A 26,417-nucleotide genomic window follows, 5' to 3' on the forward strand; every position below is an offset into this window, starting at 1 on the left:
CGCATCAATAGGTTAGAGTGTCTCTAAGCATGGTGATTGCGTTTCTAGCAAGTAACACAAGTGGCCACAGAAACCTTGCCACATTTTCCTCTAAGGCTTGCAGTAAAACAAAATTGTCTGGTATTTACAACTCATGATGAGGTCTTAGACTGCACCACTATGAAAGGAACCTGCCTGACCATCTCTGGCCCCTTGTGGCAATTTAAATCATTCATGGAAACTGGCTGTTGTCCATCTGAACAGGTGTGTGGCCGCAGATCTCTAGGATTACAAGTGACAATAAAAGCAGAAACACAGGTGGCCAACAGGTGCTTTCTCCCCAGTCTAAGGTAACTGCTCTCCTTGCTTCTCTGCAGGCTTCTGGGGTGCTTGCAACAAGTTTGGGATAGAGCTTGCCAGGGGGGTCTCCATGGCCTGCCACTCCTCACAGGCTGCATCACCCTGTCCCCTCACTGACAGTGCCACTGAGTAGAGGAGAGAGAGCACCAGGTACCCTCTTGTGCCTGGAGAAGAGCTACACTCTGCCCCTAAGTGAAGACCTGAGGGCCTCGCGGCTGTGAGCATGGATGGGACCTCTCAGAGCAGGGGGATTTGCTAAGCAGCCCGTGCTGGCCCGGCCGACATGAGCACAGACCTTCCTGAATGGCAGTTTCAGATCCTAAGGAACATCAGACATGTGAACACATGGACATACAGGAGTCTAGAACATGGGATTTCAAAACTGGGCCTTTTATTTTTGGATTGTCACCAAAGGTCACTTTGCATTGTAGGCACATTGTGAAGTGTCAGAGAAAAAGTAGGTCAGTAGGAGGGAGGAGAAGGACCGTGTACAGCGCCCACCATCTCCTTACGGGGAGGAGAATCGGCCACAGAACAGGATACTGTTGGTTTTGCTGTGCTGGATGAAGAAAAGGAAGGGGTGGTCGGCGCAGAACCTGGGCATGATTCTCGCACATCGCAACATCATGATGGCCGCAGTGGCGGCCGCGGCCTCCGTGCCTTCCTCATTGACTTCCACAAAAGACTTGTGCACCACTTTGGACAGATAGAGGTCTTTCCTGGACGACATTCCAGAAAAGTCTGCCTTCCCCTGATCGAAGGCGTCGGTCATGCCCAGAGCACAAAGGATGTTCCCCATATCGTAATTCTCCTCCAGTTTGAATCTAGGGAGGAACACTTCCACCTCTTCTTCATCCAACATGTCTGGCCTCGTCCATTCTGTGAATTTCTCATAAGTGATTTCTTTCTCCACCTAGAAGGAGAGAGTTGAAGATTTTTAGATCCAGACCAGTGCTGCCCAACAGATCTGTCTGCTGGGATGTGAATGCTCTGGGCTCTGCGGGGCAAGACGGTAGTAACAGGAAGTGATGCTAGCTTCAGAAACTGTTCACACCATCCCCCTGCCATCACAGAGTGATGATCACTCAGCATTTGTTACCGTTTTCAAATCAGTGTTTTCATCTGGAAGCATGATGATCATATTCAGCTCTTTGCCCACATAGGGAAGCACCAGAATCTGGGTGAATATTTCTCCGATATAGGTCATTTTAAAGGTGGATTTTTTAAACATCATTTGCACAGGTTTCTCCTCATTCTAAAAAAGGAAACAGATGAATGTTAAGTTGAAGTAAGACCCAGTGGACACATCAGACAAATCGACAGAACTGGCCAGCCTGGGTTCTACAAACACTTCCGTGGTTTTCAGAATACCACCTCAGCCCCCTCTTCTGCCAGCCCATCTTCATTCCCTCATCCTCCAAACCCTGGGGTACTCAGGGCTCAGTCCTTAGACTGTGTGTCTCCCAGTGACCTCAATCTTGTGACTTTAAACAGAATTCTCCAATTTAGATTTCTAGCTGGGACTTCTCCTGCGAACTCCAGATATATTACACTCCCAAACATCTTACTGCTGACTTGGCACTTGTGTTTGTACATTAAAGAAGGCTCCAATGTCACGTGTCATACAGGGCTCCTCATATTCCCTTCCAGGTCTGCTCCATCTACAATGTTCTCCAGCTCAGGTGACAGCAATGCCACTCATCCCATCATCAAAAACTCCTGTCTTTCACCCCACAATGGACTCAGCAAATCGGATTGGCTCTGCTTTTAAAATATTAACATAAATGAGATCAAATCACTCTGTGGTTGAACACCTTTCTGCAGCTCCCCCTCTACTCCCAAGGAGTAAAAAAATCCCAAGTCTTTAATAAGACCTGGAAGGCTGACAAGAGCTTATCTCGTATGCCCTGTGCTCCCACCTCCCTTTGCCCCTTGATGGTTCCATGGGCAATCCCAGTAAGTGCCATCCCAGGAGAGCCCACCTGAAACCGTACCCCCACCAACAACCTGTGCCCCTCCACTGTGTCTGTCTCTGGATCACTGCCACTAACTCATACGCTCTTTTCTTATTTATGCTCACTGTCTCATCCCCAGGAAGACAAGCTTCATGGGAGGGATGTGTCGCTGGTTTTGTACACTGTGATAGTACCTGGCATGATGCCTGGTCCCAAACCAACATCTGCTGAATAAATGGATAAACAATTAAAGGACAGGAAAACTGAAAGGACCAGGCAAAATGAACACATCTTACTAGGAGAAAAATGCATTTGTCACCAGTACATCCCCAGCCAGGCAGTAAGAAAGGCCCAAGGACAGCGACCACATCCCAGCCAACAGCCCTCCTCCACTCCTGACTCACGTGCAGTGTAAGACCTATAGCTGCTCTGCATCTGTCTGGCCCCATGCTGCGGTTCCCAGTTCTCTGGGGCAGCACATTACTCTGCATTAAATGGAAGAAACTTCTGTTACAGCCTTCCATCGGTGCCTTGCAAAGGCTCGCCTAAACTGGCCTGAGCCACGCCTGCCCTCTCGTTCCTCATTAACCTCCTCGGCCGGTTGTCAGCACACTTGTTCTATCACAGGCCAGACAGTAAATATTTTTAGCCTTTATGGACCACCCAATTTCTGTCCCAACTACTCAACTCTACAGTTGTAGCTTAAAATATTTAAACAAATAGACATGCTTGTGTTCCATTAAAACTTTATTTAAAAACAAACAAACAGTGGTGGGCTGGCTTTGACCTCAGGCTGCAGTTTGCTGAGCCCTGCCTGAGACAATTTCTCCTTGTACCCATCCAGGGCTCAAAGCCCCTAGTCTTAGAAGATAAAAGGATCCAATCTCAGTAAGAGAATGATTCATTAAATATACAATAGTGTAGATTAAGTTTCATCTTATTTAGAAATAAAGGAATTTTAAAAATCCAGATAAACTCAAAATCTGTTCACTTTCAGGCACAACAACCCCCTATCCCCATAGGCCTGTGCATTCAACACCTACGACACTCCTCTTTCTCTACTGGGGAGATGAGGAAGCAAGACTTCTAGAAGACTTCACCTCCCCCACAGCTATAGCAGAAGCCACACAGGAGAGAGAACCTAATTCTGGCCCATGAGTTACAGAAGACAGGTTTCACTTTCTGAATATCAGAACCCTGAAGGAGACTTTTGCTCTGCCTTGTGTCCTTTCCTTTCCTCCGGCCTGGATGGTGGATACCATGACTGTGACTTTGAAAGTGGGCCACGTGCTAAGCATGGCAGAGCAGGAAGACAGAGAACTGGTTCCCTGGGAGCACCTGCCACCCCAGTACCCTGGCAGCCACACTCCATGCCCACCTGTAGGCCTCTGCTAGGGGACATGAACTTTCCACGAATCAAGTCCTAATATACATCTTGTTAAAGATTAATTTCAAGGAGAGAAATAATGTACCCAGGTGAAAATAGGGCAGCTGGTTTCAGAATAAAACTCAAAGCAGGGCAGGTGGGTGGCTCAGTCAGTTAAGTGTCCGACTTCAGCTCAGGTCATGATGTCACAGCTCGTGTGTTTGAGCCCCACATCAGGCTCTGCACTGACAGCTCAGAGCCTGGAGCCTGGAGCCTGCTTCAGATTCTTTCTCCCTGTCTCTCTGCCCCTACCCCACTTGCATTCTGTCTCCCTCCTTGAAAAATAAACATTAAAAAAATTAAAAAATAAAAAATAAGGGTGCCTAGGTGGCTCAGCCAGTTGAGCATCCGACTTCGGCTCAGGTCATGATCTCATGGTTCGTGGGTTTGAGCCTCAAGTCCGGCTTGTGCTGACAGCTTGCTCAGAGCCTGGAGGCTGCTTTGGATTCTGTGTCTCCTTCTCTCTCTGTCCTTTCCCTGCTTGCACTCTGTCTCTCTGTGTCTCAAAAATAAATAAATGTAAAAAAATTTTTAAAGAATAAAGCTCAAAGGAAAATACATTTCTTGAGAAACTGAAAGTTCAGGTTCATGTCTGCTTAGAAGATCTAACTGGGTATCCAACCTCTGCAATGCTAGCCCCGAGAGGTAGGCAGGGGGGCACTGTGGCCACTGAGAGGAGGAGAAAGAAATCCCCACAGGAGAGGAGGACTCTTAGGGAAGGTTTCCAGATGCTTCTGGAAAGGAAGGAGTATACAGGTACTGATGGGAATAAACATAGAGAAATGGGAATAAAGGGGTAGGATCCGGTCTGCAAAGAGCCTTACATACCATATTGTGGAGTCCAAACTTTATCTCAGAAGTTCTGGAAAGCCAGAAAGCACCGTAAGCCTGACAACTGACAACAGATTTGTGACTGTAGAAAGAACACCTAGCAACAGTATGGCAGGTGACACGGGCAATGGGACCAGAATCCTCTGAGTACGGAGCTACCCTTGATGAGACAGCAAAGCAGTAAGGGAAGGTGTTCTGGGGGGTCCTTATGCTGGGCTGCCTAAGGCCACGTGCGGCACAAGCTACTTGAGGTGAGCTTTCTTGCATGTTTTAAAAACCAGTGTGAACACACGGACTGTTTCCAAGAATCTCCTTTGTTAATATGAAATATTTACCTTGCTGACTTTAAAGGGTCTTTCCATGGTCTGCCTTTTGTTAAACTGACTATCCCAGTTTCCTTTGAAATAGATGGCATTCACGAGAATCAGACTCGTCATTGGGTCGACTGAACCTGAAGATAACAACTGTGTAATTTTACCTGAAAAGAAGAATTAAAGAATCAGTGAATTTACCGATGGTCAGAGAAAGACAAACACCATGTGATCTCACTATATGTGGAATCTAAGAAACAAAAGAAAGGAACAAAGGGGGAATAAAGACCGGGAAAGATAAACCTAAAAAACAGACTCTTAGCTATAGAGAACAAACTGATGGTTACCAGGGGGCACATGGGCAGGGGAGTGGCTGAAACAGGTAAAGGGGATTAAAAGGACACTTATCTTTTTTTTTTTTTTAATGTTTTATTTATTTCTGAGAGAGAGAGAGACAGCGTGAGCAGGGGAGGGTCAGAGAGAGAGGGAGTCACAGAGTCTGAAACAGGCTCCAGGCTCTGAGCTGTCAGTACAGAGCCCAAAGTGGGGCTCGAACCCACGGACCGTGAGATCATGACCTGAGCTGAAGTCGGACGCTCAACTGACTGAGCCACCCCAGCACTCCTAAAAGGACACTTATCTTGATGAGCACTGAGGAGTGCTCAGAAGTGTTGAATCAGTATACTGTACACCTGAAACTAATATTACACTGTATGTTAACTGAAATTTAAATTTTAAAAAAAGAGTTTCCTGATGCATTCATCAGGGATAATATCTAGACTGGACAATCCCCTTGTGAGGTTCACAGATAAAGAGTTCATCATCTCCCAAATATAACCACATAAGGGGATTCTGGTCTTTATAACAACAGCAGCAACAAAAACTTTAAAAGCCCTGGCAAGAAAAATTCCATCCCTCGGACAAAACACAGGATGAATTCACAAGTCAGACAGAAGGGAATGCTTCGTCCCTTGAAGAAAGGGACGGTCAGAAAGGTGAGAGGCTAGGAGTACACACAAGAGTCTAAGAGCCACAGGTGCCTAAGGGCTTAACCAAGTGTCCTGAAATAACACACAGTAATCTGTACAGAATGAGAACTGTATCTGGATCTTTTCTTTACAGTATTTGTGAAAAGAAAGACTGTATATTAACATTAACAACAGCAATGGCAACAAAGTGGATCGTTCTGGAACAGCTGTACTGAATACTGAGAGACATCACAGAGACATTGATGAGAACAGGGAAGAACTAGAGAAAATAAGACACATTGACAGTATTTCAGAAGCAGATTTTAAAAGCCTGCAGTTATTTAGAGAAAAACATCATTCCTCTTTACATTTTGATGGTCTTGTGAAAGAATTGACAATGAGACCGATTAAGATACTGTTAAGATAGAGCAATGCTGTATTTTCACCTTCCGTCTTATCAGCTACCCAGGTGTTGATGTGTTCTCTGGACTCTTCTGTAGCATTGATAAAGTCAACCTCTTCCATCTCTGCCTGGTAGAATTTATGGCAGGAGTCTTTGAATGACTAGGAGACACAGAGCAACATCATCACATGGCTGCAGAAATAATCAACACTTACAGCTTACTTCTTCACTGCACCAAATGAAAATGTAGGCAATTTTGACTTACATACATAAGGTACAAATAAATATCAGGAATTAACTGAAAATCCAATTTCTCACTTTTCAGCTACGTTTAAACGTAGCTTCTGAACCTAGTAAAACAGTTGTCTGAATATCAAATATCATGAACCACCAGAGTCTTTGAGGAATTAAGTGCGCATCAGTGAGGTAAGTACAAAGACACAGAGATGCGGCTACTACAGAATGTCATTCCTGACAAGCTGCTGCGTTTGCTCTGTGAGTCCTGCCACAGCAGAAGCCACAGCTGCCTCTACATTTCAGAACAATGGACTGGAAACAGGGCCTGCTGTTCCATACAACAGTGCAAAGTGTATGAGTCTACACTACCCTCCCCCGCCCCTCCCGCCGTTCTGTGATGATGGCAATGTTCTAAATCTGCACTGCCCAAAACAATGCCACGTGCTGCTATTGATGCTTGGAACATGGCCAGTGCCACTGAATAGTGAACTATAATTTTAATTATTTACACTGAAATTTAAATAGCTACATGTGTCTAGTGGCTACCGTTTTGGATGGCTTAGATTTAGATCATGAGCAGCTTTCAAAAAAAAAGTTTAAACTGTATCATGTTAATATAGTCTATTAAAGGATGATGACATTAATGAACACTTACATTATGCCATATAAAAGCAGAAAATCTGATAGAAAGTAAATGGAGTCAAATAACTAATTTGTGGACAGCATGCTATGGAATGGTTTCCCAATCCTTCTTTTGACCAGTTTATGGCTATGTATTTTCAAGACTTTTTCTATTACAGGATTTCACATTGCTCCTTTGATACGGCGTCAGAGAGGTCATGTGGCACAGTAATGCAGCTACAAACACAAGTCCTGCAACTTATTAGCTGCATGGCTTTAAAAAAGTCATTTTGTTTCTCTAAGCCTCCTTGTATTTCCCTGTAAATGAGGATTAGGAATCCATTCAAGTACTAGGTGAATTCTTATCATTAGTGCTGTTTTATGAAATCTCAGCATGTCACAGACACTGCACTAGGTGATCTACTGTATCATTTTACTTAGTCCTCAGATACTTTGTGCTCCACCAACTTTGCTGCTCTGCTGTCACTCAATGCCTTTGAAAATGTTTTCAGTCTCTCAACCTAAGAAAACAGTCTGGAAGCAAACTGGGCACTTATGTGTTGATAACCCATCCCACCCTTGGGTGATTTCTACAACTTTTTTTTTTAATCCAAGTTAGTTAACATACAGTGTAGTCATGATTTCAGGAATAGAACTTAGTGATTCATCACTTACATATAACACCCAGAGCTCCTTACAACAAGTGCCCTCTTCGATGCCCTTCATCTCTTTATGCCACACCCCGCCCCCCGACTCCTCTACAACCCTCGGTTTGTTCTCTGTATGTAAGAGTCTTTTATGGTTTGTCTCCCTCTCTGTTTGTATCTTATTTTTCCTTCCCTTCCCCTATGTTCATCTGTTTTGTTTTGATTTCTATAACTTTTAAACACACTTGGGGCGCCTGGGTGGCTTAGTCGGTTAAGCGTCCGACTTTCACTTAGGTCATGATCTCGCGGTTCGTGGGTTCGAGCCCCGCGTCAGGCTCTGTGCTGACTGCCAGCTCAGAGCCTGGAGCCTGTTTCAGTCTGTGAATCCCTCTCTCTCTGACCCTCCCCTGCTCACGCTGTCTCTCTCTCTCTCTCCTAGAAATAAATAAAACATTAAAAAAAAAATTAAAAAAAAATAAATAAACACACTTGAAAATAACTGTTTGCTATTTAAATTACTATTTTATAAGCAATGACTAATCAGACTGAGGGAACATCTAATTATTCGTTGTGATTGGTACTGGATTCTTGGAACACTAAATTGATAAGAAATAATTGAGAAGCGCTTCTAAACCCTTTATCTTATATTTCAATATCAAAATAAGATTTGAAACACCAATGATTTCTTAAAGATACCCATCAGAAAAGAAAGTAAATTAAAGAAAATCACCCAATTTTTGTGTTTATTAGAAGTTTTGTTCTTCTTTATGCCAAAGGCATATAAAGAGATGGGGCAATGGCCGAGGAAGTAGACTGATAAAAATAGTAAAACAGGTTGTAAAAAAATAAATCACACCGCAGTGAACAAATCTTACCATTATTTGACCTCATGCTTGACTACATTTACTTTATTCTAAATATTTTAAAACAGTGAGTCTGCAACAAGTTTAAAAATTGAAAAAAATCATCTGATAGAATAAGATTGATATCCCAAACATACAAAAAGAATAAACCAGTAAGAAAAAGGCAACCCAATAAAAAGTGTGTAAAGAAAATTTGCAGAAAAGATACAAATGTTCAATAAACATAAGGAAAGTTGTTCAATCTCTTAATAATAAAAATTTAAGAGGTTAACAACATGCAGTATTGATGATGAAAAGTGGAAATGAGCACTCTGCTGGTACCCCTAAAGAGAACGTAAATTGGCCACAGTACTCTGGACAATTTCAGTATTTGCTATAGCTTCAAAGCTTCACTCCCTTCCTCCCTGATACAAATCCATCTTGGAGTAACACATGAACATAGGGCACGGGAGTCATTATACACTAACTTTCACTGAATGCCCATCAGTGTGGGAATGGCATACTAAGTATGCTTTAGTACATCCATTCTTAAGAATAGCAGATACCAGTTAAACAGAGTGAGAAAGATCCTCATATATGCAAAGAATTTAAGACACAGTGTTGGGCAAAAAGAAACAAGTTACAAAATAATATCTTGGTATAGTGACGTGAGGTAGAGAAAAAAACCCACACAACAGATTTGTATATGTCTGGAGGATACACATCGCATCTATAAAAGCTCTATGCTGGGGAGGGGAATGATGAGGTGTGGAAGCAGCTGTGAGGACTCTGACTTTGACTGCTTTATTTGCATTTTTATGTAACAAGAATACAGTCATCAAGCAACATGCATGTACTCATATACTCACATACTCACATACTACTTGGGTAGTTTTTAAAAAATGAAAAAAAAAGCATTAAAGCACTATAAATAAACAAAACCAGTATAATTAGACAAATAACTTTACAAAAATTCTGCACTGGAAAAAAAGTATAGAAATATTTACATGTGTAAAAGGTTGAACAAGTATCACAATGCATAAAAAATTATTGATATGTTGAAAACAATGATTAGAAATACTCATTTTGATCACTTCTTTGTTTCAGTCAATTCACTTTGAATTGTGTTTGCTCCATGTTAGTTCTTTTATAACTGTCTCATTAGCCTCACAAAAATCTGGACATTATTCATTATGAGGCTCATTTTATAGAAGATTAAAATGAAACAGGGTTTAAGGGAATGCATGAAGTTAGTACTTGAAGACCTGAGTTCATGCGCAAGTGTATGAATTCATAACCCGCTGTGTGACTTCTCCTTCCCACGGCCTCGGTGTCTTCACTTTCTTAGTCAAAAACAGCAAGTATGACTTACTGAGAGGAAATCATAAGACTTCTCTCCAAAGAGCCTGTTGGCAGTTCTAAGCAAGTACCGCGTGTCAGTCCTGTTGATTTCCGTAAGAAGAGACTGGAACCCTTGGTGAACGTCACCTCCTCCGCTGCTCTTACTTAAAGAAAGTGCCTGGAATCAAAAACAGAATACAAATGCACAACTTCAATGTGCCTTGATTGCAGGAAATGGATACAACACCAAACTCTGCCTTTGAGCTGTACAGATCCTAACTAGAGCTTAAAAGAAGATACATCCAGTTGAAGACAAAAAGTATCTCGAAAGCCACCCAGTCTGCCCTTCTCCAGCACTTTCCGCAGGGAGTCAGAGCACTGCCAGCCCTGGTGTGAGTGGCAGTGCCCCTTTGCAAACTGTGTTCTATGTGCTCCATAGTCTGTCTGCAAATAAAGCTGCCAACCAGTCCTCCCATCTCTGCAAACACAGGCCGCTCCTGATACTGAAAGGTCTGGCCTCTCCCCTCCATCCTTGGGTCTGGCTGGTGCTGTGAGTGGGTCTGGCCACCAGAATGCAGGAGAAGGGACACTATTCCAGGCCTGGGCCTTACAAAGCCTCGTAGCTCCATATTCACTCTCTTGTACCCCAACCACCATGATGTGAGGAAGCCCAGGCTATCCCTCTAGAGGCCCCATGGAAAGTCCTAGAGAGCTGACACTACATGGGGGGAAACTACCCATAGGAGAATGGAGGTCCCAGACACGTGACAGAGGCTTTCCTGGATCATGAGTCATCCCAGCTGATGCCATGTGAGTCAGACCACAGAATCTGAGAAGTCATCAGCCTTTGTTATTTCCAGCTACCAAGTCTGGGATGGTTTGTCTGGTAGTCATAGAAGTTCATGTAGCAATCCAGACACAGACTTCTTTCCCAACAACATCCAAAACATGGCAGTGACTTGGGGCCCAGGCAGCAGGCAAAGGCTGGGAAGAAGGAGAGCAAGGAGATGGCAAGCAGAGGCCAGAAGGCCAGTGAAAAAATCTCTAGCAGTGGCTGGAGAAAAGGGGCTCCTGGCATGTCCCAGCAGAAGAAAGGAGAGACTGCAACCTGCAGTGACGGGGAAGGGTGGGCGTTTCCCTCTGGCTAAGTAGATGTCCAGAAAGAGTAGGGCTTGTAGCTGCCTCAGATGAAGTACAGGAAGGGAAAGATGAGATGAAGAAGGAACTGTTCCATTTTCAAGCAGAATTTAAAGGAAATTTTTCCAACCTAGGACTTGGTGAGTAGAAAATTAAAAGGTTTCTGATTCTCAGCCTCTCCAGCTGGCAAATGATTCTAAACGTGAGAAGTGGCCTCAGAACAAAGATCAAGCCCAAGGCTTCAAGCCAGGATCAAAGTCCACTTTATTAAAACCCGACAAAGATGAAGGCAGGTTAAGTGCCTCACAGACCCTCTCAGCTAGACAACGGGACTTCTGAGTAGTCTAAGGACATTGTCAGCCACACTCTCATCCCAGGCCAACACAGAGAGTTCTGCCTCAAACATGTTTGTGCATGTTATCATTTATATCATTTATGTCAATTATAAATTGACACATAGAAACCCCACAACTGTTTTACACTTAAATGAGAGAACTAAAAGAAAAATTTCTAATAATTGAAAAGCAAGTGACAAGATCCAAAAAATATCACCAAACTCAACTTGGACCTTGTGACTTTACCTCTACTCACAAACTCAAACTCAGGTATAATCGGTCATCAGGGCATAGTAAAATCACTCATTCTTCTAAATGGAGCATACCACTTCCTCCCTAACAGATCCGAGACACCCACTCCAGAGTGCTCACTCGTACAGGACTAACTCTCTGTCCCCATCCTGTGACACTAGCAGAGGGATGTCAAGAGCAAATCCAGGGATGAAAATGGAGGACTAGCCCAACTGACAAATTAACAGCATTTACAGTCGCCCAGAAAAGGCTTTAGGTGCATACCTGGGCCATCTGGGTGGCAGTGTTTCCCTTGGCGCCCATGAAGACCATGGACAGGGCAGAAGAGATGCTCATGGGCGAGAAAAACACATTTTTTGAGTTGTCTTCACCCAGCTTTTTCAGCAGACTTAAGGCAAAGGTGCCATTTGCTTCTGAAAGAGTATCCATGATGGCGAGCCTGAAACAATATATTTTAAGTCAGTATCACATAAGTATAGGCTTACACGCTGGGCTGTATTTCACTCTGTTATTAATAGTCACCACTTTGGTTCAGTGGGCAAATGGGTACATACACAACACTCTATTTCTTTTTGGGGCCCTCAAAATTATTTTGTGTGTTCCAAATGTTACATGAAAAAAAACCCCAAACAATGATATTAATAATATAATCCTGCTTTGGGGGCTTGGGGGAGGCAAGGGGACTGCTATGTGCACACTTATCTGTGAGCACAGAGAAAGCGTGGAAGGTCGTACACTTGACAGCTTACCTGAGTTACATCCTGGGGGTGGGACCAAGAAAGGACTGAATTGGCTTCTATTTCTGTATCGTTTGGCATGTTGTGTGGCCTTATATGTATTATAGTTTAAAAACCATTCAAAATGATAAGTCTAATCACAAGGTTACACCCAAAAAAGATGGCTGAATGCTTTTATCATGTGGCAGAGAGGAACCCAATTTTAGGATAGTCTGCAGCCTGAAGAGATAAATCACAAACCACATGCAAAATGGTACAAATGCCTTAAAAACAAGGACTTTTGACCTTCAATTCTCCTTCTATGAAACCTGTGCTTGTGTCAAAGCCTAAATCCAGGGTCATGTTACCCAAACCTCCTGCTGCCCACCAGCCTAGGCCTTCTTGCCCTTTGTTCTGGACAAGAGCACTGGGCAGCAGGTGCCTGCCCATGGCTGCCTCTGGTTACAGGACTCAAAGGCCAGGTGTCAAACAGTACATATTGGGCATGTAGGGCATGTGGCCACAACACTGGTGGCCTAGGTAGGGCCCAGAGGAGGAATACTTCTGAGCAGTCAGGGTTGGGCTGGATGTGAGAGTCTTCAAGCAGGTTAAAGCACAGTAGGTCTTTAGAAAGACCTATTATTGACTCCCCATTTTTGCCATGGGGGAAGTTCACAGAAGTGAAGTGATGTATCCAGGCTAAGGAACTGAAAAGCTAAGGCGGAACTCAGGGCCAGCACCTGTCTTTCCAGTGCTCCTCTAGATGTCTCTATTTCAGGAAGAGCCTGAAGTGTGGCACACAGAGGTCAGGAGTGACGGTGACAGGCAGTGAAGGGTCCGATCAGTTAGCTGTAGATGCAGCAGAGCAGGCTGGCGGGAAGCAGATACCAGGGAAAGCAGCCCCTGCCTTCTCTGATACCATGTACAGAAGTTTACCAAACTAACATTTCCCTAGATTGAGGAAATGACTCATTTGAGCTGTGGGTGGGAATCTACAGAACAAGGAAAGGGAGAGATAAGAGATCTTCATGGAGTAGAAGGGAGAGGGAAGGAGGTATCTAACAGGAAGACCCTGTGAAGAGCATGTTGAGTTAACATGAAGAGCATGTTGAGGTTGCCTTTACGATTATAACCGTGGTGGTCAGCTGAATATGGATGGCAAAGACATCCCCGTCCTAATCCCTGGAACATGAGAATGTTCCCTTATATAGCAAAAGAGACTTTATAGATGAGATTATAACTTTTTTCCTTGTTTATTTATTTTGAGAGAGAGAGAGAGAGAGAGAACACAAGCAGGGTAGAGGCAGAGAGAAAGGAAGAGAGAGAATCCCAAGCAGGTTCCACACTGTTAGCATGGAGCCTGACACAGGGCTCAGTCTCAGGAACCATGAGATCATGACCTGAGCCAAAATCAAGAGCCTGACACTTAACCAACTAAGCCACCCACGTGCCCCTAAATCAAAGATCTTGATATGCGGAGATCACTGAGGATTATTCAAGTGGTCCCTACCTGTAATCACTTGTATCCTTGAGAGGCAGGCAAAGGGTGGTTTGAGCGAAGAAGAAAGCAATGTGGGGACTGAAGCAAAATGCTACCATACTGGCTTAAAAACTGGAGGAAGGGAGGACAAGCAAGGAATGCAAGAACTGCAGCTCTAGAAGCTGGAAAAGGTGTGGTGACAGACTCCCCGCAACAGCCTCTGGGGAGAGCAAGACCCTGCCAACATCCTGGTGTCGCTCAGTGAAGCCTGTCCATCTTGGCGCCTCCAGAAGCGTGAGAACCAATGCGCTGAGCTTGCGGTAATCTGCTACGAGAGCTCCAGGAAACCACTAATACTGTAACTTACACACCTGATCAATTTTATTTACTGACCTTGTTTTAAACATTTTGTTTGCAAACTCTTCTTGATTTACTCACTATAGAGAATAGCTGGGGCGCTAGGCACTCCTAGTTTGCTCAGACTTTCCATACGTATCTCAAATTACTAATTTCTAACAGAAGTACAACAGAACTCACACCTTACTAAAATTCTTCTGAATATAACGGATTCTTTGCTGATACAGAAAATAACCTCGGGATTTTGCAGAGTCTTGGAAACATCAATAGAAACAAAAGTAGTCATTCTATAAAACTGATGCAAAAACTATATTGTTTTTCTGGATTTTACATCAAGTGCTGCTTGCTTCTCAATTTTAAGAGAAGCAAACAACTGTAAAAATAGGTTTAAGAATGAAGAATTAGGTACGAGGAGGTACCAAGGGGGCAAGAAGCAGAGCCCCAAGCGTTCCTGACGCAATCCAGTGTCAAGACTCAGGCAGGTGTCTGTGAGTCCCCCACTACGCGAATCTTCCTCTTGCCTGGGGACAGGAACACTCTGGCTTGGCCCCCAGGATGGCTCAGCACCCACAGACACTGGCTACCCATGCCCTCAGTGAATTGAGAAAGCTCAAAGAGCGGTAGTTTCTCAACAAAAAGCAGCTTCAGTCTTCTTGCTTTAAAAGACATTGACCCTGGGAAAACCAAACAGGATATTCAGAGGAAAAGGCACAAGTCAGGAGGGAGATGAGGTTTTCAGTCCCGGCTCTGGGACTTTGAATGTGTTACTGGATTTCTGCTCCCTGCATGAGGAAGAGGAGTGCCAGATCATCTGTGTGCCCTTCCATCTTCAACAACTACTGTTAACATGAATGCAGAAAGAAGAGCCAGAGAGGAGTTCACTCTTCAAAGCCCACAGTGAAGTCTAACAGCATTCCATTTCGCAGCTGAAAACGGCTGATAGCTGCTAAAAATAAATTATACCCACGTCCTATAAAAATTACTAAATAAAAAAGAAACATGAAATGAGCGATAGTTGTAGGTTTATTCCAGATATGCAGGAAAATCTTACAGCAGAAAATATGTTAATCATAAAATAACTGAATTGCCCACTCATAATAAACATCCTTAAAACAAAAAGAAAAAGATACTTCCTATACTTCCTTAATGTGACAAGGATTATCAGCCATCATCACTGATGATAAAATGTTAGAAACAGTTCCCTTGTTCCTCAAATGGGAACAATAACTAGTGATTGCATTAAAAAGTTTTAACTTCAGAAAAAATAAGTATTCATTTTTGAGTATATACTACACACTGGGACCTTTATTAGAACTTTTCTTAAATGACTCTTACAACCTTATAAGGCTGGTTGAAAATATCAGCATTTGATAAAGCAAAGAAATGAAGCCATTGCTCTTTTATCAAAAGGCTATATAAATGGTAGCGTGAAGGCTGGAAACCAGGTCTACGTGGCTCTGGAGTTCAATCACTATAGCACACAGACTTACAAAAAATAAAAAAGGAAAGGAGGAGAGCAAATTAAGGATGCCTTTTCAAAACACAGTTTTTGAAAGTTAAAAAACCATTAATTTCCAACAACAACTAAGATAGGTACTCCTTCCTACACTGTGGAAATGCTATAAATTGCTATGCCAATATTTTCCAGAGCATAATTTAGAATTATACAAAAAATAAAAATAAAGGAAGGAAGAAAAAAAGTCCTGAAGACATTCATATTTCCTGAACCAAAAATTCCACATCTAGGGATTTAATTAAAGGTAAAACTCACAGCTACTGTTGAAAATATCATGCATGGACCAAGGTAGCAATATAGGTCGTTCCTGACCTCACTCCCCCTCACAAGAACTAACATCTATTTAAGAACAAGACAGCACTGAGAGAATCCTAGAACACGGGATGAGGCTGAAGCACCCCTGAGCCACAGAGACCAAGTCAGACTGCATTAGCCGGTAAGAGAAGCAGCTACACGTTGGCCGTACTGCCCCTCCCCAGGACAGGGCAGCAGCACGCAGAGAGGTCGCCTCTGAGCCTCTCGCTCTACAGAGGTTACAGGCTCAACCACTGGGAATCCGAGTGGAGAAGAGGGGAGGGGCTTGCAACAACCAGCACAGGGATCTGGGCAGATCCAGTACGTACCTGCAGTGTCCACGAAGTAATCCTACCCGGAGGCTTTGCTCATCTGTAGAACGAAGTCGTGGGTGCACTGTGACCAGGGAACACACCGGAGTGGAGATCTGCCTGATTCAGACCGTCAAACTAGGAGTTTTGCCAGCCCTAGAGCCCAGTTCGCCCACGCCTGGGCCAGATGCTGAGTCATAGCCCCACCCACTGCGGCGGACAGTGCCTTCCAGCCCCACCTAACCAGAAGGCCGGTGACAACTCCTGGAAGCTGCGTTGCCCAGCGGTACTCAAGCTGGGAGGTGGGCAGGTAGAGTTGCTGCCCCCAGAGCAAAGCCAGTACTGGGTATGGAGGCAGTGGGATTGAGTCACAGATGACTGGGGGCAACTCCAGGCCTCTCTCAACCAGAAAGCCTATTGGGGAAACTGAGGGTAGCTTGGAGCAGCATTCTCTTTTCCATTCAGGCGAGGGAGCGGAATCACAGCCCCACCTGCCTGTGGAGAGTGTGTTCTGGCCCCACCTACTAAAAGGGCTGGAGACAACTCCTGGGAGCTGTGCAGCCCAGGGGTTCTGAGCCAAGAGAAGGGCAGATAGAGCTGGAAATTTACAGTAAAGCCAGTGGCCCTGTTCTTCAGGGAAATTAGGGCATGGATCAGCCTGAGCTGAGACAACAAAGAGTTTGGGGCACCTGGGTGGCTCAGCTGGTTATGTGTCTGACTCTTGATTTTGGTTGAGGTCATGATCTGAGTCATGAGATCCTACCCTGTGTCAGGCTCCACACTGGGCATGGAGCCTGCTTAAGATTCTCACTCTCTCCCTCTCCTTCTACCCCTTGCTCATTCCCTAACTCTTAAAAAAAAAAAAAAGTTTTACCAACTCTAGACCTGCTTCTCCCACTCCCCTGGATCATTCATAGCCCCACTCATTACTGAATACCACCTTCAGCCTGTCCAACTAGGGAACCTAACCAGAGCACATGAAAAACATCCCTACAGGGGCATCTGGGTGGCTCAGTAGGTTAAGCGTCCGACTTTGGCTCAGGTCATGATCTCGCAGTTCATGGTTTCAAGCCCTGCATCGGGTTCTGTGCTGGCAGCTCAGAGCCTGGAGCCTGTTTTGGATTCTGTGTATCCCTCTCTCTCTGCCCCTCCCCTGTTCATGCTTTGTCTCTCTCTGTCTCAAAAATAAAAAAAAGTAAAACTATTTTAAAAATTAAGTATAAAAAAAGGAAAGATAAACATCCCTACATACAGAGGCACTTGAACAGAGAGCATAGTCTGTGGCTTCCCCCATCTGCAAAGTGAAATGAGTGGCCTCACCTGAGCAGGGAACTCAGTGCATACTCTAGCCTGATTCAGCCCCTCAAACAATGAGTTGTATACTCCCTGGGTTCTGGCCTGCTGCCCTGCCAGGGCCAGAAGTTATGATTCATAGCCCCAACTACTACTGAATATAGTACCTAATCCTAACCATCTACAAAGCCAGACCAGAAAATCCAAGCAACCGCTGGGCCTATCCTATGGCATCACTTAGGTGGGAAACCAAGACAGTAGTCCTATCCAACTGTTCTCAGCCAGTGGAACCCACCATCTCCATCCATCTTCAGACCTCAAACAGTAGCCTCACCCCAAAAGAGACTATAATAAGAGGCCCCACCTGCCCAAAAACATTATCAGCAGATGTAGCCAAAACCCCAGCTGAGCTTACTGGTGAAGAGCTGTCTCTCCCAAAACAAATCTGTAAAGTCTAGAAGAAGAACACCATTCATCATATGCACAAATACCAACATAAGGGATCAAGGATCATGATCAATCAGGTAAATATGAGATCCTGAATGGAAACTAATAAAGCTCCAAAACTGACCTAAAATAAATGGAGATCTATGAACTGTCAGAAAAGAATTCAGAATAATCCTCTTAAGGAAGTTTAGTGAACCAAAAGAAAATGCAGACATACAACTAAACAAAATTAGGAAAATAACACATGAACAAAAATGAAAAGTCTGAAAGGAAGTATCAACCATCAGAAAACCCCAGAAAACTGAAATGTTAGAGTTGAAAGTGCAATAACTGAACCGAAGAATTCAAGAGTTTCAGAGTTAGACTTGATCTGGGGCACCTGGGTGGCTCACTCAGTTAAGGGTCTGACTCTTGATTTCCACTTAGGTCACAATCCTGGGGTCATGGGATTGAGCCCTGCACTGGGAATCATGCTGAGTGTGGAGCCTGTTTGAGATTTTCTCTCTCTCCTTCTGCCCCTCTCTCCAAACTCATGCACTCTCTCTCTCTGTCAAATAAATAGGTAGGTAGGTAGGTATGTAAGTAATTAAGTAAGTAAGTAAATAAGTAAATAAATAAATAAATAAAATTGCAGACAAAAGAAATCGTGATCTGGAGGACAAGACAGTGGAAGTTACTCAGTTGGGAGATACAAAAATTTTCTGTGAAGAAAGTCCACAGGAACTATAGGACACAATGAAAAGAAACAATATTTGCATTATGATAATTCCAGAGAGAGAAGAGAAATAAAGGGACAGAGAGTTTATTTAAAGCAATAATGGCTGAAAACTCCCCAAACTTGAGCAGAGAAAAGGATGGAGTTATGGGTGAGGGGATGGGCTAAATGGGTAAGGGGCATTAAGGAATCTACTCCTGAAATCATTGTTGTACTATATGCTAACTAACCTGGATGTAAATTAAGAATAAATAAATTTTTAAAATAATAATAATGATAAAATAAAAAATAAAGTTATCGTTTACCATGATCCCTTGGGTTTATCCCTGGGATGCAAGGATGGTTCAACATACACAAATCAACCAATGTGATATAACACATTAACAGAATGAAAGAAAAAACCATAAGATCATCTCAATAGACACATAAAAAGGATTCAACAAAATTCAATATCCATTTATAATAAAAGCTCTTAAAATATTAGGCATAGAAGTAACAGATCACAACATAACAAAGGCCATATATGACAAGCCCACAGCTAAGATCATACTCAACGGTGTTCCTTTAAAATCAGTAACAAGACAAGGCTGCCCACTCTCCCCACTCCTATTTAAAACAATACTGGAATTCCTAACTAGAGCAATCAGGCAAGAAAAAGAAAGAAAAGGTATCAGAATTAGAAAGGAAAATGTAAAACTGTCTCTATTTGCAGACATGATTCTACATATAGAAAATCCTATAGACTCAACCAAAACCTGTTACATCTAATCAATGAATTCTATAAAGTTGCAGAACACAAAATTAACATGCAAAAATCAGTAGCACTTCTATACACTAACAAAACTGCTGGAAAAAAATAAATAGGTATCATTTATAATAGCATCAGAAACCATAAAATACTTAGGAACAAATTTAAATAAGGAGATGAAAGATGTCTATGCTGAAAATCATAAGATGTTGATGAAAAGAAGTGACAAAGATACAAATTAATGGAAAGCTATCCTATGTTCATGGATAAATTAAAAATAGAAAATTAAAAATAGATCTACCATATGGTCCAACAAATCCACTTCTAAGACTACATCCTAAGGAAACAAAAACACTAACTCAAAAAAATAATCTTTAATCCCATGTCCACTGCAGCATTATTTGAAATAACCAAGACACGGAAACAACCTAAGTGTCCATCTATGGATAAGTGGATAAAGAAGTTGTGATATGTATACATTTATGCAATAATGTATATTGCATGAATAATATTCAGCCATTAAAAAAAAAAAACAAAAAACAAGGAAATCCTGCCATTTGCAACAACATGGATGGACCCTGAAGGCATTATGCTATGTGAAATAAATCAGAGAAAGAAAAATACTGTATGATCTCACTTATATGTGGAATAAAACAAAATGAACTCATAACAAGAGAGTTCAGACTTGTTACCAGAGGTGGGAGTTAAAGGGAGAGGAAACTGGAGGAAGGTGGTAAAAAGGTAGAAACTTCCAAATGCAAGACACATAAGTATCACAGATGTAATGTACAACATGATGCTTGTAAACTAATACTTCCTTCTATGTCAGAAGGTTGTTAAAGGGGTAAGTGCTAAGAGTTATCACCACAAGAAGAATTTTTTTCCTTTACTCTTTTCTTCTTTTTTTAATCACATGTGTATGAGAAGATGGATGCTAGCTGAACCCACTGTGGTAATAATTCAAAGCATCACACTGTATACCTTAAACTTATACAAGTGATATATGTCAATGATTTCTCAATAAAATTGTAAAAAATATGATGGCCAAAAGAAACTATTAAGTACTTCATATTCTACAGAAAATGAATTTTAAATGCCCTACAAGAGAGAACCACAAATTCTGTCACATTCATGATGGGATAGTAATGGAGGTATTAATTTTTTAAAAATTACACTAATGTCACAGGGCTATATAGAATTAAGCTGGAAAAAAAAAGAGGCTATAACACCATAAATACAACTTTTAAATGTTCCCCATGTAAACTAGGAAGAAAAGTACATGTAAGCATAATTTAAAGACAGAATGGAAGGAAATACTGTGCACCAAATGTTTCTCAGCTACGGGTCATTTTTATGTTTTTTTAATATTTTTCTGCATTTTCACATTTTCTATAACATGCTTACATTATTTTTAGGGGTCCGGATTTGGTTTGTTTTTCTTTTTATGGAATTAATATTCACCCACTTCGCTTAGTGCACTGTCAGACCGTGCTTGTTGGAGAACAAGAAGCCAGAGGAACTGTAAGAATGTCCTGAAGGAAAAGGACTGAGCAGCAAGGAACTGAAAGCAGTTCCATCCCCAGGCGGAAAGCCACAGGGACTGCTCGTTCTCTCCAGAAGGACATCATACGGGCACTAGGCCAGGGATAAGAATGTTTTGTTTGGTACTCATGACCCAGTATGGAATACACTGCAGGTGCGTGACCTGTCAAGATGCCAAATATTATGTTGTATGTGCTTGCTGTTATCAGACAAGCAGCAAAATAAAAGAGGCTTGAGCCAGGAGACAGGTGCACTGGCTCCTGGAGAGTCTTAGCTGCCAGCTTTATAATTCTCGCTCACCGCACCTTAGGACCTGTCTCTCTTTCAAGTGCTCAGTGAGGTATCACAAATAACTTACACTGCTGCCCTTGTCCTTCCCCGCCCATGGCTTGCTTTATTAGAGCTAGTAGTGATCAGTGCTAAACCTAGTAGTACCCTACGGGCACATTTCCTATCACTTACCACTGCTTTTCCTTAGGTTAATACTGCCTTTCCCCCCACAATTCTTTGGTGTTTCTATGTAGCTATGGCAACTTCCCCCCAATATTCTACATGTCACTAGACCCTTCTACTAACCATTTCATATGCTCAGATGTGCAGAATCATCTACCTGTGCCCTTCTCCTCTCCCACAGTCTGTCACCCCACTGGTGAGCATAGAGAACTTCCCGCCCAAAAGGAATTTTCAGAGACAGGGAACAACATTTCCCACTAAACTACTTTAATTAATGGTCACTTGTTTGGCAGTCTGGTAAAAATACCCCCCCCCTTTTTTTTTTTTTCCAAACAAAGCATATGGCTTAACAGCAAAGAAATTATTGTGCTTAAATATTTAAGTCCTGGTTATGTACTTTAATATGTCAGATTTTTTAATGCTTTCTACATCTTTTAAAGCAAACTTAGGGGTGTTTGGGTAGCTCAGTCAGTTCAGCATCTGACTTAAGCTCAGGTCATGATCTCATGGTTCGTGAGTTCGAGCCTCCCTGTGGGGCTCTGTGCTGACCACATAGAGCCTCCTTTGGATTCTGTGCCTCTCTCTCTGCTCCTCCCCCTCCCCCACTCTCTCTCTGTCTCACACAAGAATAAACATTTAAAAAGTAAACATTTAAAGCAAACAAAAATATTTAAACCTCAGTAAACATTTAGACTTCTATAAACCTTATAAATCAAGACTTACAAACCCAAAAAGCTAGGATCACCTAAGACTTTCAAACATGTTTAAATAGGGGCACCTGGGTGGCTTAGTCGGTTGAGCATCCAACTTTCACTTGGATCATGATCTCACGGTTTGTGGGTTCGAGCCCCACATCGGGCTCTGTGCTGACTGCCAGCTCAGAGCCTGGAGCCTGTTTCAGTCTGTGACTCCCTCTCTCTCTGACCCTCCCCTGCTCACGCTGTCTCTCTCTCTCCTAGAAATAAATAAAACATTAAAAAAAAAATGTTTAAATATACACAAAACAGGGGCACCTGGGCGGCTCACTCCGTTAAGCATCAGACTTCTGCTCAGGTCATGATCTCACAGTTTGTGAGTTGGAGACCCGCCTCAGGCTCTTGTGCTCTTAGCATAGCTCTCTAAGAGCAGAGAGCCTGGAGCCTGCTTTGGATTCTGTGCCTCTCTTGCTCTCTGCTCCTCCCCAGCTCATGCTCTGTCTCTCAAAAATAAACATTAAAAAAAATTTTTTTTAAAACACAAAACATTACATTACTTACAAACTCATTTCTACACCTGTGCTCAAGTATTAACACCATGGGTTTAATGTATTTTAACTTTGTTGTATCTTCTTATATATTTCCTAAGGTTATAGTAATACCAGTGGACCATCCACTCTACACACACACACACACACACACACACACACACACAGCGAACCTGATTCTTAGCTGTGCCATCCCAGCTGCTTCTTGGAACCCAGCACTCAACTATAGTGAGTGACAAGCACATTCCAGTAAGTGAGGGAGTTTTGACCTTCACTTCTCCCTTTGCTGGGATTTTACAAGGCCTCATCCAAACACCAAATTTCAGTTCCTAGTAACCCAATGTCTTTCTTTAAAATGAAGTGCTATTTGAGTTTTCCTCTATCTGCGTTGTAGACCTTGTCTATAAGTATTTTAGTTGCATTTTTAGGCCTTTATGGTTGGTTTGTAAAACTAACTGTGCTTGTTAGCCTAGGAACCTGGAATAACAGAACTTTTTATGTAACAATCACAAGTGAATCATTGTACAGCATTATCCCGAAAAACATTATTCAGATTCTTCTGTGCCTTTTTAAAACTCATTTTGTCTGCCTCATCTGAACTGATTAATGGACCCATGTATTTGACAAATGATACATTTCACTTAGCTGATCTTGGTTTTCTTATTAGTGCTCAAAACTGTCATTAACTGTGCTAATGAGGGTCTCTTTAAATTGGTTACTTTATCTTGACATGTTGATCTCAAACATCCCTGCTCTAGGGCAACAACCCTGGTTCTTACCAACATATTTATTTATTCATTCATTCATTCAATTTTCAGTCCAAGGACTTGAGGTATCAGCCCCTCTCCCGGTCTCTTTTAATGGAGAAGGGCTGTAAAGTACAAAATCTTGAATCTTCAAGGAGTCTGAGTTTTGGTGCTATTGCTTTGGCCACACCCATGGACAAAGCTGGACAGAGGTTTCCTTTCAAGCCCTTAAGATGCCATGCTGTAAATAAGACTGCCACATAAAGTTTTTATACACCTGATTTTTCTGCAACACGATTGCACTTAGAGGTGTTCATCTGGGCTGCCGCAGCACCCCTTCTCTTTCCCTGCACTTAGGGGTTGATACCACTGTTTACCAGCCATATTTTGGACACACTGCTCTTCAGCTTGCCATGCTGCTTGAGGTATCTCTTTGCCAATAATATCCTTTGTGTCAGATCCCAATGTCTTCATGGTTTACCTCCTTTGATGAAGCAAATTGTCCAATAGTTTTCTAAACAAAATTCATACATCTCAAGTTCCTACATGCCCAAAAGACTTTACCATTCTATATAACTGACAGTTTTGCAGGGTCTGGAATGCACTGCACATTATTTGACCTCCAAATCATTGCTTTATTACTTTCCAGCCTTCACCTCTGCTGTTGGCTGGCCTGATGACATCCTGACCCCAGTTCCATCCCTCCTTCTCCATGTCCTCATTCTTAAAAAGCTCATAAAGTCTTATCCTTATCCCTAATGTTCTGAAATGTCAGTGTACTTAATGGGCCCCATTTATTTATTTTGTTGCGCACTTGGGGGACCCTTCCAATCTACCAATTCAATCTAGCAATCCTTCCTCTCTGTGAAAAAAAATTTAAGGCACGAGTTAGTTCCCTCCAGACTGACTCTGTTTCTTTTTCTGTATTCCCTATTAGTCACTAGAACTCGTGGCCTGATCTAATCAGATGCTGCCTAAGTGCCTTCATGTCATGGCACATACAGAGAAAATGGTATTTGCAGGGCGCTGAGAGATGGGCGAGGCTGCCTGCCGCAGAGGTGGAAAGCTCTGCTCTTCCCTCTCGTGCATCTTCTGTCACAGTGACATTTTTGTTCCATTTCCGGAAAGATGGTCATGACTTTATCTTCTAAGCTTCCCACTAAATATTTTTCTAATTTCAACCATTATATTTTTAATTTGCAAGAACTTCTCCTTATTTTCTGCGTTCCTTCTTTACAGCCCTCCTTTCCAAAACCTTGGAGAACATCATTACAGTTTTACTGAGCAGTTTTCTGCTCCCTACACCCACCTTCTCTTTCCCTAGGGCTTTGTTGTTGTTGTTGTTATTGTGGTTGGTGTTTGCTTTGTTTTATCTATAAAGTCTGTTTCATACACAGGCTTCCCACAAATGCGGGACAATCCTTGGGGAGCAGTCTCATTTAAGAGGAAAACAAGAAACAATGTTGCAAATTCTGTTCACATGGAGAGGAAGTCAGCTGGAGGCTTCAATGCAGTGTGATCACGGGATCACTTGCATTTTTTGTTGTTGTCCAGCAAATGGAGGAACCCTCTGATCTGGCTGCTGGTGGTGTTCTGGAAGCAAGCCGGGTAGGGCTGGGGAATTTCCATTGGATCAGTAATCTCCCCAGTTCAGCCCAGTGCTGGTGGGTCCCTGAGTTTGGGATCCCATATGGCTGAGATCGGATCTCCTGGTGGGTGGCTGCTTAGTTGCCAGGGTCAGGGATACCAAATGGTCTAATGGATCTGTCAACACGCTTTCTAACAAGGCCTCATTTTGCAGACCACACTTCACCCCTGCCTTTCCAGATACTGGAATCTCCAACCTTGAGCACTGTCATCTCCAAAGACACTGAACTCCTCCTCCATCACTTTCCTCCCAAATTCTGACATCACTTGGCCAATGTTTATCCCCTCTCTCCTTTTACTCATCCTTTGTGTTTAATGCTTTCAAGGGCTCATTGGTACCATTTTTAGCAGGGTTTTATGAGAGAAAGAAACTAAACACATATGATCACAAATTTACCAACCACTTTTGTGAGCAGGGTAAACCAGTATTTTAATGTTTAAAAGCCGTTTCTGTGGCTATTACCTAATTCCTCTTTCGCCTGTGAAATAAATGCCCAAGCACTGAACACTATTTATTAAAATCTGTCTTCTCCTAAAATGTGATCTTGAAAATAATTCACTAATTATAGGCCACTAATACATAATCATAAAACAGCTTTCATTATTAGTTTGTAATAATATACAAACTGTTAATAATCATAGAAAGATAAAAGTGATCTTAATCCTAGAAAATAGAAATAAACTCAAATTTAAATAGTTTACCACTCACTACGATATTCCAACTATCAAAGAAAATTATAAACAATCTAGTGAGATTTTTATAGTGTGGGATTTCTGTCCTTTTTCTTTTTTTAAGGAAGTGCAGGATTTCTCTTAACCATTCAGTGAATATGCCAGTAATAAGGACGCATGTCTCACAGGAGATCACAGTGCAAACTCAACACCTACCATTGGCTTTCCAAGTCCCTACAATTTTGGCTTCAAGTAAGACAGCCCAAAGTGTCCTTCATACACAACACATACATGCACACATACACGTGCAAAATGCATTATATATTCCAAAGTTATTTATGGTTTTAATAACAGTGTACCTTTTAAAAATAAAAACATTTAATCACAAATATGAAACTGGGTATTAAGGTTTTATATTTCACATAAGAGTATGTATATAAAACAAGATGAACAAATATCCTAGCACTATTGTTTTCCTCATAGCACCACCAGTATCTTTGAGCAATTAATGTTCACAATTGATTTGATTCAACTGATTGTTAACTTATTTTAAGGTGTCACGATCTGTGCTTCCTGCCTTCTTGGATTAAAG

At 42.3% G+C, this 26,417-nt stretch overlaps 1 protein-coding gene across 6 annotated transcripts in view; it reads right to left on the reverse strand.

The window, feature by feature from the left end:
• Positions 1-708: 708 nt before the first annotated feature.
• SERPINB6 (serpin family B member 6) overlaps positions 709-26,417 on the reverse strand; it is a 39,099-nt gene continuing 13,390 nt past the window's right edge. For 4 of the 6 annotated variants that reach the window (XM_039246545.1, XM_039246541.1, XM_039246546.1 and 1 more), the window contains exons 2-7: positions 11,910-12,084; positions 9,953-10,099; positions 6,277-6,394; positions 4,887-5,029; positions 1,439-1,594; positions 709-1,252 (exon numbers count right to left, since the gene is read on the reverse strand). In XM_039246545.1, the coding sequence (XP_039102476.1) occupies positions 848-1,252; positions 1,439-1,594; positions 4,887-5,029; positions 6,277-6,394; positions 9,953-10,099; positions 11,910-12,074 (1,134 nt within the window). In that variant the 5' untranslated portion in view covers positions 12,075-12,084 and the 3' untranslated portion in view covers positions 709-847. Of the gene's footprint in view, positions 1,253-1,438; positions 1,595-4,886; positions 5,030-6,276; positions 6,395-9,952; positions 10,100-11,909; positions 12,085-16,337; positions 16,453-22,295; positions 22,318-26,417 lie in introns of those variants that run through there. The other 2 variants (XM_039246544.1, XM_039246542.1) reach the window with 2 other exon arrangements.

The sequence above is a fragment of the Hyaena hyaena genome, unplaced genomic scaffold (genome assembly GCF_003009895.1).
Source record: "Hyaena hyaena isolate Hyena2069 unplaced genomic scaffold, ASM300989v1 scaffold_282, whole genome shotgun sequence".
NCBI lineage: Eukaryota > Metazoa > Chordata > Mammalia > Carnivora > Hyaenidae > Hyaena > Hyaena hyaena.